Raw genomic sequence first — 14,598 nt, 5'->3', positions numbered from 1 at the left:
CTTCTATCCATATCTTCTTGAACCGGTGGTGACGTTGCTCCTTGCTCTTCAGTTTCCATCATAAATGCATTCATTGTTAGTCTTCTCTGATTATGTTGATCGTGCATGAACTCTTTGAGGCGTTCGGGAACCCAGCCGCATGCACATGGAGCTGCCTTCAAATCGCATTTACATGTTCCCATGTAAAAAATTGTTTCCAGAGATTTTACATACTCTGTAAATTGTTGGGTGTTGTTTCTTCTCTTGATTTGCTCTTAATACTTCTCAAGCAATTTATTTAATTTATTACATACACTTTTCTTCAGCATTATTTCTATACCAAGTTTTTTCCAAATTCCAATCAACTTATCTTGTACTTGAATAGTGAATGATTTATGGGAAAACTTTTTTTGTTCTGTTTTAGCAAGTTCGCTTAAGTAAAAATAATATCTCAAGATATCCAGATGGGTTGGTAAATTAAGATCAGTCAAATCAGTAGACACCCCAAAAACAGTAACATCATGCTTGGGTATATGACTCATTGGGTTTTCGATAGTTGTTGATGTAGTTGCTGCATCTTGCTGTGTAGAGGATGGTGGATTCATTGTAAACTTTTTGATTTGGAATGGTCACTTCACTTATTATTTTTTTTGAAATACCATAGTGGTTATTGCTTTAATTCTCCTCACTTTCAGAGGTAATAAGAATGAAATGGTAATTTCAATTCTATTTCAAAATTTGCCCCTACCCAAAGCTCGACCCAAATTGGGGGACATCAGAATTCGTTTCAGAGGTATGGTTCCTTCGGCAAAGTTTCTTATTCTGATCCCTAGAATATGATTTTCATAGAGCAATGGGCGAATTTTTTGCCTCCCCACAAATCGATCCGGCCTAATGTATATGTAGAAATTTATGTTTCTTTTATTTTGAAATACCCATAATTACAAATCGAACAAATTGACCGAACTTGACGAAACTATTGAAACGGACCCTAACACGGACGAGAACAGAAGACAACACAGTTTAAATAAATCAGAGAAAGTCGTACATAATTATAAAAAATTAAAAAGTAAGGAAGGGCTAAGTGCGGGTGCAACCGAATATTTCATACTTTTGCAACTTGCTAGAATCAAAACTAGTGAAATAAGGTGTAAAACCAATCATATAGAGTAAAGTCAGCCGGATGTTGGAAAATCCTGATATTAGTTATTTAAGGGCTAGGCTAAATTTTCGCTGAAATTTATATATTTTAGGCACAAAAACACATTCTTATGAGACTCTGATTGTAAGAGATGCATTATCCCTTAAATCCAGTTATATATATCACACATTGACCAACATTTTCTATCAAAAGTCAGCTATAGGTACCGTGATCCTCATCTTTGGAACCTAGAGTTTTGAACTTCTTTTGTTGGATTTGAAAAATTGTTTGTTATAAGGTGGCATACACTTAAGGTATTATTCGTGCAAAGATTAATCTCATTATATTAATTGCTTCGTGATTTGTGTCCTGGAAAGTAAAAGAATCAAGTGGAATTTAAAATTGTGCTATATGAGAAGTAGGGTGATATACCAAATGTTGTCGAAATCAGTTGGACGACTCACGAGATATGGGATTTCTCCAAAAAGTGGGCGGAGCCACGCCCATCATCCAATTTTTAACTCGGCCCCTAACAACCCTTATCATACTAGCCCGTCGACAAATTTTTGCATTTCTGGCGCATTTGGTTATTGATTTATCGCGCTTTTAGTAGTTTTGAACAGTACCGTTATATGGGGAATGAGCGAGGTTTTCATTCGGTTTTATTCGTTTTCACACCCAGCAGTCGTTCCTGTAATATTCCTGCTGGATGAATTTGGTTGTTGTATCTGTAGTGCTTTAGGAGATATGTACATTAAAGATATTAGGAAGCGGGGCCATTCTTAAAACTTTTTAATCTACAGGTGCCCCTTGCTACTGTGATCCCCTGTGCCAAATTACAGCTTTATATCTTAATTTAGTGCTTAGTTATGGCACTATATATGTTATGTATTTGTGGGCGTTTTTGTGCTAAGTTTCATCAAGATATCTCAAATTTTTTCCAGTTACAGCTTGCACGGGCGGACGGACGCATCTACGGACAGACAGACAATCAACCGGATTTCAACTTTTCTCGTCATCCTGATCATTTATATATATAGAAGTAAGTATATATCCCTATATCTATCTCGATTACTTTTAGGTGATATGAGTTTTAAGAATGGCCCCGCTTCCTAATATGTTTAATGTACATATCTCCTAAAGCCCTACAGATACAACAACCAAATTCATCCAGCAGGAATAGTACAACCGTTAGGTGAACAAGGTTGCAAGAATATAAAAAGTAGGCGATTACTGTTTTCGTGTTTGTGCGCTTGGGCGACGGTATAAGGTAAGTGTAACAGCGAGAGAAGGACTACGAAATCGTGAACTACGAGTTTCAATAGTGGCTTCAAGAATAAATATTATGAGAGAGTTAAGAGAAACATTAAATGAATTTAAAAGAAATGGACCGATAAATTCACACCGCAGTGTAAGGAAAGCCAAAATAAAAAAATATGAAAATAAAAATTTAAAGAAAAACGAAAATTCTAATAAGAAGGTTGAATAAAAGAAATGTAAAACTATAATTGCGATGAATTTAGGCACATATCGAAAAATTGTCATAAACCTCAACGTAAACAACCAGATATGATTTACATTTTTTAAAGGATGAACTTTTTAAAGTTGACGCGTAGGAGTGTAACATGATTCAAAAATCGTTATGCTGAAAGCTTAATTGCAAATACATGAAGTGTGAAATACAAATTAGAGGACTATGTGGTGGTAGTCGACACGCGGAAGAGTCTGTGAAACAAACTTAACAATCGAAAGCATTATTGTAACAGTTACCTTGTATTTGGTAGAGGATGAATTATTGCCTAGTGACATTTTATTAGAACAAGACAACTTTAGAGCCAACATGCGGTTAAATACTAAAACGGAAAAATACCAATAAAACGAAAAACACGAACAAGAAATTAAAGTTGAAGACGTTACGTTAGTGAAAACGAAATTATATGTGAAATAAACGATAAATCTGTAGAAACAACATTAATAGAAATTATAAACGAAAATAGAAATAAATTAACTCGGAAAAACTGATTTGATATAAATGAAAATTTAATTAAATTCAAATGTAATTGTGTCCCAATCTCCCAATCGTGTACCAGAACTTAAAAAAACATATGGTATCTGAAATGATAAACGATTTAATATTTATAATCCAACGTTCAGAATCACAATACGCAAGTCCAGTTGTGATTGTAAAAAATAAAAACGGTAACATTAGATTATGTATTGACTACCGACGATTAATTTGCCAAAGAAATATTTCCACTTACAAATTTTGAATAATGTCTTCAGTAAGCACTGCATTATAAATAAGTATTTCACAACGCTAGATTTGAATAGTGGGTACAATCAAATTGAAATTGAACCAAAAAGTCGTAAGTACACATCTTTACTATGGACGGCTTATACGAATTTAAAAGAATGCCATTTGGACTGAAGAGTGATTTAATAGTATTACAACGTTTAATGTGCAAAATCCAAGAAAAAGCTACGGAAGATAATAGATTATATAAATGGTATACTTATCTGCAGATTTGCATTGATATTTCAAAATACGAGTTTTTGAAAACGACAAGAAATTTTTTTAAACTTTAGTGTATTGTTACAAAATGAACGTGACGGATTAAAATCAGTTGCGTATTACAGTAGATCCACGAGTGACACTGAAAAAAGTTTCTACAGTTACGAAATTGAAAACTTAGCTTCAATTGATTCCGGTACAATAGCAAAATTTGCAACCGATTGTAGCGCTGTTAAAACTTCTATGAAAAGAGAGAACTTATTCACGAATTAGATATCGATATTAAATATCGTCAGGCTAGACATGTGGAACACGTCGATGCATTAAGTAGCTGTCCAAACAAAGGTGGAACTTATGTATGTATGTAGCTACTCTACGAGTAGATAAAGTATCGATAATACCAGACGATTGGTTGTTGATAAACAAACTTTGAAAGAATTCTGTATTGGGAAAAATCGAAAAAAAGAAATTCTGTTAGAATGGTACGATAAAAATGGTCACTTGGATTGTTCCCACGAATGCGTAATTTCGTCAAATCAAATTTAAAGGACGAAAGGAAACGAACACATATTATTCCTATTTGACGCTTTTACGAAATATACGTTTATTAAAGCAGTAAAGAGTACGTATTTGAAACGTTACGAGAAGTTACCAGCTAATGGTCAATGAACACAATGAAGAAAGCTAAGAAGCGATCCGATGATCATCACCAAACGAATTCCAGGTGACTTAGTGCTAGTCGAAAATGAGCCTTCTAGGACTGAAACATCCAGAAAGCTGGAGCCACGTTAGATAAACCCTTTTATAATTAAGCAAGTGCTTGCTAAAGACCGTTATTTACTTGAAGACTTGCCAGGAACAGACCGAACGTCACTATACTTCAATTTACGCATCTAATAAGATGAAGTCATGGTGCCAACTTCCCCCTAATTTTGACCGCCAACTTGTAACATAACCTCCCGCGCAGCAATTTAATGTAGATTATTATAGATTAATTAAAACTGAAAAAGAAAAATTTCCCTTTCAATTGAGGCATAGTAATGTGAGAAGAATACCACGAAGTAAAGTTAGTCAAAATCAGTTCGGCGTATCCCGAGATATGGGATTTCACCTAAAAGTGGGCTCCTTTAAAGCTCTGTCATACCACCTCGGAGGTAAAATTGTATGTCTCTGGCATATTTAGTCATTGATTTATCGCCATTTTAGTTTTTAAAACCGTACCTTTAAAGCAGAGGTGGACGGGGTTATCTTCCAATTTCATCCAGTTTCGCTAGGGGTGCTGAAGGGATTTGTCATGAGCGAATTTCGTTATTTTAGCTTAAGTACTTTAGAAGATATGTACATTAAATTAAAAAGAGGGTGGGTCACGCCTAATTTTTCAAAATTTATAGCTCTTGCTGCTGCGATCCCCTGTTGCAAATTGCAGTTCTATACTTAATATAGTGCTTAGTTATGGTATTTTATAAGATTCCAATAAACGACGTTTTGTGGGCGTTGCAGTGGTCTGACTACGTTTGTCTGCAAAAAAAAACCCTTAATTTTTTTGCCAAGGAACACGGGTACCAAGTTTCATAAAGATATCTTAATTTTCGCTCAAGTTATGGCTAGGATGGACGCACGGACGGAGAGTCACACGTATCATCATTCTGATCATGTACGTATAAATTTCCCAATATGAATCTCGATTAGTTTTAGCTGATACATACAACCTTTAGGAACGAGAATGTTATACTATGAAGCCATATGTTGCAAGAGTATAAAAATATAACTAATTATAGTAGAAACTTACACTTTAGTAATTTAATCGTTTAGTTTAATTTTATTTGTTGTTTTTAATTAGGCCGAAAGACCAGCAACCGGTGCTTTATATATTATTTATATACATATAATATGTATGTATATTAGAGGGTTGATTAAACCTGGAATTCAAATTTGTCTAAGAGAATAAGGGTCTAAACACGTTTTCGAGCCAATGACTTTTTAGGTGAAGTTTAATTTTTCGGGATTATAAAAATTTCTTCGTTAGTTTTTTGAGATATCTGAATGAATTTTAATACATAGGAGCTTCTTGAGATTATATACATATGTAGGTCGAAATTGACCAGATCGAACAACTATATCACATACCTCCAATACAATTGATCATTCAGATTTTTTAAATTCGCCTCGAAACCGGATTTAAACTCATAGTCTCTTAGGCAAAGTTATTCAGAATAATCCGTGAAATATTTCCCGCATACCTGCTTTTATATAGAAAATATCGACTTACCATAATGTCTATACCTAACTTTTTGAAACTCACCTTTCGTAGGAACATGAAATCCGGTTGGTACTTTGCAGGCATAAATATTATTAATAAACGATCGAAAAACTGTAAGCCTGAAAGTGATGCTATACCCATATAAAGAAACACGCCGAAAAGTACTGGCATAGGAATATGACAAAGTAGAGGTGTTAACATAACAGAAAACCCGATTGTTAAAAATATTAATACGTGTGTTACACGTTGTTCTCGTACACCTAAAAAATGTGGTTTCTCTCCTGGTGCAGAGCATTCAGATTCCAATTTTAGTGAATTCACATGATTTATACTAAGAACAGTTGCGGCAACAAACCTGAAAAAGCAAATAATTCAGATTTGTTGATATTAAATAATAAAAGTTACATGCCATGGTAAACCCATTGTACTGCATATTTGTATAAGTATTGATAATATGAATAGATCCAAGTGGTAGCCACACCCCTTTTTGAGTTTGTTTTCTTTACGATTTATTATTACCGACGTAATTTGCTGATCCATAAAAATTAAAATAGTTCCTAACATTGCTGGAAATATGGCTACAAGTGGTGTCCACCAAGGGTTATTTGTTGAAAATAGTGGAACTAACCAACCACGCGAGCTTAAGGTTGGTTTAAATTCGTGCGGTACATCAAGTTTTGGTGTTGGGATGTTCATTATAAAATCCAGAATTGACATTGATAATATGGCAATAATAACAGCGAAGTCACTGATATACTGCCTTACTATTGATGGGAAATATGGCGCATTCTTAAGACCTTTTAGCAGCACTGATATTATGAAGGTACCAAAAAACAGTATTAGTGACATCAGGAAAATATTTTCAGTACTTTCTCGAATGCAGTCTGAACCAACCAGGGTACCATAGTTAGCCTGTTAAAGTATTGTATGAAAAGACTTTTTATCTAAAATCAAATGTGTAATTTAAACTTACTATGCAAAAAGATTTGTCATATTTTGCATAATCCAATACTGTAAAGTTACTATCTGCGGGTGGTATGCATATACAATCATATACAGGATTTATTATCGGAAAGTTAGTTTTTATCATCCAAACATTTTCAACAGCCTAAAAGAAAAATATTTTCACAATTTTTGTATTAAGGTTTAGGATTATATGAATGCAACTTTTACCTTATATATAAAAATGAAAGCAATTAGTGTAGCAAAGTTTTCCTCAGTAAAACGAGTAATATAGCAAACTAAAGCACTTGCATCAATAGCTGTTAAAAATAACAATATGACAGCAACCCAAGTGCCAATCCAGAAACGAAACGTCAAATAGTCCCAACCTTGATTTTGGCAAAAGTCGTAAACGATGGTCTCAAACACTAAGACTGGCCCAGTTGATCCCAAAATTGTAAGTGGTTGTCCAGAAAAAAGACCGTATCCGATACCACAAACGAAACCAGAAACTAGAGACTCCATGGCTGCAATATTTTTACCAGTTGCTTGGGATAGCAGTCCCCCAAACGTTATAATTGGTGAAAGACAAGCAAAATATAAAAATATCCAAGATGCAATACACTGCATCGATAATCCATCCTTAAAATCAGTATAATACCATGTTGCTTTTCTTTTAAGATCATTACTTAACCCGCCGAAAAGCCGTCCAGTGCGTTCTAATCCAGACTCTTGGCGTAATCGTCGCTCTTCTTCCTCCTCGTTCGTTTCTTTACTGGTTTCCGGAGACCGTTTGCGAATCTTCTGTGAAGGTATTGTAGCTGGGGGATCGATTCGTATAGCTGGATCCCATTCACCTGGCGGCAACACAGTAACCGCATTCAAGAATTCTTCCATACCTGCAATTAGGTGGTCGATGTGTTTTGCGCGATATGCAATTTCATGGAATATTTCATCAGACATGAGCGCACCCATAGCTCGGCCTATTTCCTGCATATTAGTTTGACTTCCAGGTCCACCCAACGCTATAAATATAAAGCTAAAAAAGGAATTGACATTATTTAATAAAATTTTCGCATTACGTAACAAACCGAGTTGGAATTGGAACTTCTGTTAAATCTCCTAAGAACAATCCTTTTTTCAGACGAATGAATCCTACCAAAGGTTTTTCCAAGAAATCAACTTCCCCGACAAGAATGTTATTTGCTTCGGCTCCTGACGGAATTTTTCGCATGAAGTTAATGTTACTTCTGTGTTCGCTGAGTTCACTGGAGCTATTGTGGTGTTGTATACATACGTTACTTGGGCTTGCGACCATATTTTCCTCTATATTGTTTGGTGACACAGAAATATAAATAGGTTAAAGTGAATACCAATTTAGTAAAGAAGTATTACTATTAGTCTTTTCAGTTTTTGATCACATGCATAATCATCAGTTAACAAAACAAATTTAAAATTTATGGTCAGTATTGCTAAATACACTGGTTTGCAAAGAAAAAAAATTGTTTCCTTTACATAGCTATGAATTATTATTATTGATTGAATAGTACTAAATAGAAATATAGTGTCAAAAATTTTCTATCCCGTATATTTTTTTACAATGGAATTTTTAAAGACAATTTCTCTTTTAGCATTATATTTTAATCATATATTTATTTTTTTTAGATACCATAAAAGACATTGAAACGTATATTACAATATCATTATTATTTATTATTAGTATTCTTTGTGGTTTTCTTTCATTTCATATTTTCAAGTGGAGTTTCGAGCCGAATAAACCAGAAAAATCTGCGAGCATTCCTTCTGACCATTGTAGCGCCTATCTATGGGCATAATATATTGATGAAACCTCTCACCATGTTCATCTGATGATGCTCCAAGGGTAAAAATCCAGGTGAGAGTCCAAAAAATGAAGTTTTAAAAATAAGTTACACCCTATGTCTTTACACGAAGAAATAAGTCATGTGACAGTATCCTGGTAGTGTTTCCTAAAAAATTATGGCACACTTCGACGGAAGCAGTCCATGCCGTTTTTCGGGTTCGTTCGGTTTTATTTTAAAATGTGTGTACTTCATTAGCTCGCGTACTTGGAGACCCACAAAGATTCCTTCTTTTAATTTTGTACCCCTGATTCGGAGGAATTTTTTCTTTAGATACTGAAAGCCTTCTCCATCTTTATTCAAGGCTTTAACAAAAAAAAATAAGACCCAGCTTTATACGGAGTGGACGAATAAACATTTTTTGACTAGAAACTAAAGGTTCTTCATTAAAGTTTTTGAAATTAGGCATCATCTTCGTTCTTCGTGGCCAGGTTTTTACTACGTAGTGTTTATCTCTCACCCTACTATCCCACTCACACAAAAAACAACAATATTTTGTGTATCCTCCTTGTAGGCCAGTTAACATTGTTACATTTGAGATCAGCGCAAATGTTCCACATATACATACTGAGAATATTTAATTTTTTCCATTAACAACTTTATATTTACATATAGGCTGTTCACGGTAAGGTGGTTATCGGGTTATGTGATTATTAGATTATAAATAACTTCTATGCTCCGTGAGCATCCTATGTATGGTTATTTGCTTATTTTTACATAAACAGCTGTTCATTGTTTACAATTTTAGTTCAATGAAATTCGTACTTATAAAATGCCTAAACAAAGTTTAAAAAGCAAAATAATCGAATTTAAAATAAGTTCTGCTATTCAGGAATGGACTTTATTCATAATTATTGATGATTTTTGATGCTTTGTGATGCTTTTTGATGCTTTTTATTTCGGTTTTAATTTGCTGATTGTAAACAAAAAACAGCTGTTAATAGCAGATTTTCCAAAGAAAATCTAAATGGAAATGCCATTCGCTTAGTTTTATTTATTTTTTGTGCTGCCATTTAGTAAAATTCCAACGACTTTCTAACACTGGAAATAAGCAAACAACCACATAATCTGTAAACAAGGGCCTGGGTTGGTCAAAGTTGGTAATTTTGTCATACCGCATTTTGTTGTTGTTTACTTAATCACATAACCCGATAACCACCTTATCGTGAACAGCCTAATAATTTTTTCATATTTGTTGCATGCGCTAGATTAACTGAATGAAGTAGGATAGCTTTTAAACTAATTTTAGAAAAGTCGCCACTTTTTGGGTTCCTGATGAACCTAGTTCTTGTAGAAGTCCGTTAGCATTATTACAAAATACCAAATCATTCTCTTTGGTGGAGAACAAATTATTCAAGTCTGTGACAAATATATGAGACCCTTATATTTTCCTCTAACAAATTCCATTATTTAAGTTTTGATTCGAAAAGTTTACTCTTTGATTTTGAGAGTCCTAAATCTCGAACAAGATCATTAAAATGTGTCTGAATTAGTAGATGATGCTTTTCTAAGTTTGTTGATGACGCTGAAGAAATTCTTGATTGAGTAAGTTGAGGAGAAAAGTTTCCATCAATCGGAGGTTTTTGTGCATATGGTATTTCTGGATATTGAATCATATTTTTATTTCTTCTCATATATCCCATTCTTTGGACACACAAAAATAACAAAAAACTTTGAATGTGTTTCACTTCAAATCATAGGCGTTGCGAAAGGCAGGGTCTAATGGCTTCCTGTAAGCAAACCACGTAAGGTTCTTGAGCAACTGCTGTGGAACATTTTTGGGAGCAAATGTTTATTCCTGTCATCAACTGGAAACCCAAAATAACGCTAATACACACTTGTAGCTAATCTATATAATAATCTAAATAATATTCCTATCGTGTGACTTTATTTTGCACTGTAACTGAAGTTATTATGTAATTTTCACTACACATAAAATATCGTTCGAAACTTACCAAAATATTCCTTGTAAATCCAAAACAAGCACTATACAACTTTTTATCTTATTGAGCGCCACAAAGTCACAGTCAGCGTTTGAGAAACTACGCTACTCCCGTAGCATTTCATTTTACTCTTGCTACCGCTCTCACTTTGTCGGCAGCCACAGCATAGTTTTATCATAACAATGTAAAAGTATGTGCTCTACTCTGCTCCGAGTTTTGTAGGTAAAAAACTGTAGCTGGAGCGGGAGCAAATAATTAAATTCTGCGACAGCGATAGCAAAAAATTGGGAGCGGTAGCACAGCAGAGCTAATGAAAATTTTCATGTGCTACAGTGTTATAAAGACTATTTCCAAAGAATTTTAATACGAATATTTATTAATTGAGTTTTCCAAAGAATTGTTTGTCCAAGTGCATTTTCGCTAACGAAAATGCAACAGTTAACAAAATGCACCATCAATTCCGAAGAATTTTAATAATTTGTATTTATTGTTCATTCAAGTGCATTTCCGCTAACGAAAATGCGACAGTTAACAAAATGTATAATAACTTTATTATTATTAATTGTATTACTTTGCAAAATGCACAAGACATATTTCCTGAGAATTGTTATGCAAACACTTATTTTTAAGTTGTTGCAAGAAAGCAAAATATTAGTATTTAAGAAAGCACGAAATAAAACGGAAGGCTGATTATCGATTAAACCTCCAACCCAGTTGTTTTTCGTTGTTCATCACTTCGGTGAAAAAAGTAGCGCAGTCGGTAGGATACCCGTGTATCATTGTGTGTAAAAATTTAAAATCAAGTTACATAAGAAGGTATATTGAATATTTCTATATTCGTAACGGGTAGAAAAAAAAATAAGAACAACGAATCCTTTAAAACATACAAAATATTTTTGCGAAAACGTTTAGTGAGAGTGACAACTTCAATATTCATTCTTCTAAATTGAATGCTGAATGTTCTGCCATTGTCGTCTGGTGAGCGACGCCAATACAGTGGATATCAATCATTTCAAGTTTGAGTTTCCGAAAGAAAAGCACTTGGATAGTGTTTCGTGCATTTATTGTCAGACATACAACCCGAAGTGGGATTGTGGTGTCTGCAAGGTCCATGAACCATATTGGTTTTCACCATTTGGTATAATACTGTATCTTTCTCTGCATCAGGAATTTCCGCAGAAATGAGTTCATCAGTTTGATCTGGTGTAACTACCATCCACCATCCAAAGAAGAATGTGTGCGTGCGGCTAACGTTTTTTTGCTACTCAACAGAATACATCCAGCATCTAACAGCACCATATATATGTACCATATGTTGCTTCAAGATAAAGTCCATCAAACATCGCTGCTGTTGTTTGAAAAGTCGTGCTGTGACATCTTGACGATCGCTTGCTGATTGACCGTGTTCCATAATACCACATGTATGTTATCGCATCCTGGGAATAGTCGTTCATGTGTTTGGGCTGCCATACGTTGATGACAAAAGGAACGCCGACCGATATTAGCGCGACCTCTTCGTGGCTTCGTAAGAAATTTCAATCTGTAATTGATCACTTTATGTGAAATATAACGTTTTCACTGAATAATTTTCAATAATTTTTCTTTTGAATAGCCGGAATAAAAAAGCATGCAACCGAAATTGAATGATTCAAATATTTGACAAATAAAAATATTGAAAAACAAAACAAACAAAAATTGAAAAAAAAAAATTTGTATGGAAAAATGTTACTTTTTGGGAATTTTTTCAATTTCCCTTAACATTTAGGAGGATGAAAAATAGATGTTGTCCGATTCTCCACCCTAGCCGATATGCACGCTAAGATTCATGAAAATCGGTCGAGCGGTTTCAGAGGAGTTTAATAACGTACACCGTGACACGAGAACTTTACATATTAGATTATTATTATTAAATGTATGTATGTAACTGAAAAAATTAGTATAGTAGAGTAAGAAATTGAAAGAAAATGACTATATACGTCTGGAAAACAAGAAATCAAACAGTTGCAAGAATTTCTACATAAAGTCACCTTGATAAAAACCCAAGCAAAGAAACATTATTTTAAACATATTATTAGAGAGAATTTCTGTTTTCTTCCTCCCGAACCTATAAAACAAAAAAAAAAAAACAAAAGAGAAATAAAATGGCAGTACCAGTTCAAAACATTCTTACTATAAACCCTTTAAAATATCTTAATAACTTATCTGAATTCTGTGGCGACTCAAGAGACCTACAGACTTTCACCACACTTATTAACCGAATACACCCACACCTACAAACATATGACGAACTGTCCCAACTAGTTTTTTCAGACATAATAAAATCAAAGCTAAAAGGAAGAGCAAGACAGGCAATAGAAATAAACTGCCACGCGACCTCATGGACAGAGATTAAAAACATACTACAGAATAGTTTCGGGGATAGACGTTCTTGCGAACAACAAGAACAAACAGTTTAGATTTTTACAACGACATGAAAACCAGGTTACACTGGTTAAATAACAAATTAGTAACCATTTTAGGAGAAACCGAAGCAACTACAGAGAGTGCGATGAACAACAAGCGCACTGCCCTCAATATCTTTAAAAACAAACTTCCTGAACCAATGAAATCAATCCTTTTCTGTAGGAACCCAGAAGACTTGGAACATGCTAGGGACATACTCTTCCAAGCCGGGTACGCACTTACAGGGAACAATAACGTGAACAACAGCACAGAATTTAAAACTCATTCAAGTAATAGGAATACTGACTATAGAAACAATACACAATACAATAAAAAAGACAGTAGGAATATTCAACAGAAGGAATTTCCAACCAATGCCCCAAAATAACGGAAGAATTTACCAACAATCCCAACCATACCAACAAGCAGACCCACAAAACCCCTGTCCTCAAAACCCATCCTTCCACAGACCAAATTTCAGAAACCAACCGGAACCTATGGACATAGGAAAAATAGAAGTGGCTGAAAATTTTCAGGAATCAGCCTCGAGAATAAATTACCATTTATAATAATAAAAACAAAGATAGGTTTTATAAGACTTATAATAGACACAGGCGCAACAAACTCCATTTTAAATCCGGGTATCTGCGACCCCAAAAGAATTCATCCAACTAGCCCACTTTTAATTAAAACTCTCCAATATCGAATTTACGTTGACAAAAACGCAATAGTACCCATGTTCGAAGAATTTAGCGACATTGGAACTAATAAACCAATAGAGTTTTATATAATAAAATTTCATAACTTTTTTGACGGTCTAATAGGTAACGATATATTGAGACCACTAAATGCCTGTATCGATTATAAAAAGAACGAAATAAAGATCGGTAACAAGACACTCCTATGCACTTCGAAAACGAAAACTTAAATGAAAGAAAGATAGTAGTACCAGATGACTCTGACCTAGTATATTATAAGGAAGAAAACAGCGGAAACATTGTAAGAGAGGGAATTTTAAATGTAAGAAATCAAGAAGCAAAGATAAACTTACTATCTGAAACCAATCGGGTGACTACGCAAAAAGTAGATCACGAAAATTTTAACATAATCGAAAATAAAGAATCTAAATTATTATAGGGCACTTGAACCCCGAGGAAAGGTCACAATTGTTGCAAATAATAAAAGAATATCGTAATATTTTTTACCAGGAAAATGAAGGACTTTCATTTACTTCAGCAATAAAACATAGAATTAGAACTACAAACAACATACCTATATTTTCTAAGTCATATAGGTACCCATACGTACATAAGGAAGAAGTCACAGATCAAATCCAAGAAATGTTAAAACACGGGATAATTAGGAATAGCAATTCTCCCTACTCAGCCCCAATTTGGATCGTGCCAAAGAAGGCCAATGCCAGCGGGAAACCAAAGTGGAGACTTGTAATCGACTATCGTAAACTGAACGAAGTAACGATCGATGACAAGTTTCCCATC

The 14,598-nt window shown here is 34.2% G+C and overlaps 1 protein-coding gene across 4 annotated transcripts in view; it reads right to left on the bottom strand.

Annotated features, from left to right (window-relative positions):
- LOC120781486 (sodium bicarbonate cotransporter 3) overlaps positions 1-14,598 on the bottom strand; it is a 375,418-nt gene that overhangs the window by 247,941 nt on the left and 112,879 nt on the right. For 2 of the 4 annotated variants that reach the window (XM_040113709.1, XM_040113708.1), the window contains exons 2-6: positions 7,926-8,160; positions 7,066-7,873; positions 6,866-7,000; positions 6,302-6,804; positions 5,935-6,247 (exon numbers count right to left, since the gene is read on the bottom strand). In XM_040113709.1, coding sequence (XP_039969643.1) covers positions 5,935-6,247; positions 6,302-6,804; positions 6,866-7,000; positions 7,066-7,873; positions 7,926-8,160 — 1,994 coding nt within the window. Of the gene's footprint in view, positions 1-5,759; positions 5,876-5,934; positions 6,248-6,301; positions 6,805-6,865; positions 7,001-7,065; positions 7,874-7,925; positions 8,161-14,598 lie in introns of those variants that run through there. The other 2 variants (XM_040113710.1, XM_040113711.1) reach the window with 2 other exon arrangements.

Source organism: Bactrocera tryoni, unplaced genomic scaffold, assembly GCF_016617805.1.
Source record: "Bactrocera tryoni isolate S06 unplaced genomic scaffold, CSIRO_BtryS06_freeze2 scaffold_7, whole genome shotgun sequence".
NCBI classification, from domain to species: Eukaryota; Metazoa; Arthropoda; class Insecta; order Diptera; family Tephritidae; genus Bactrocera; species Bactrocera tryoni.
The sequence above is the reverse complement of the archived record's forward strand: the minus strand, read 5'-3'. Positions and strand labels throughout refer to the sequence as shown.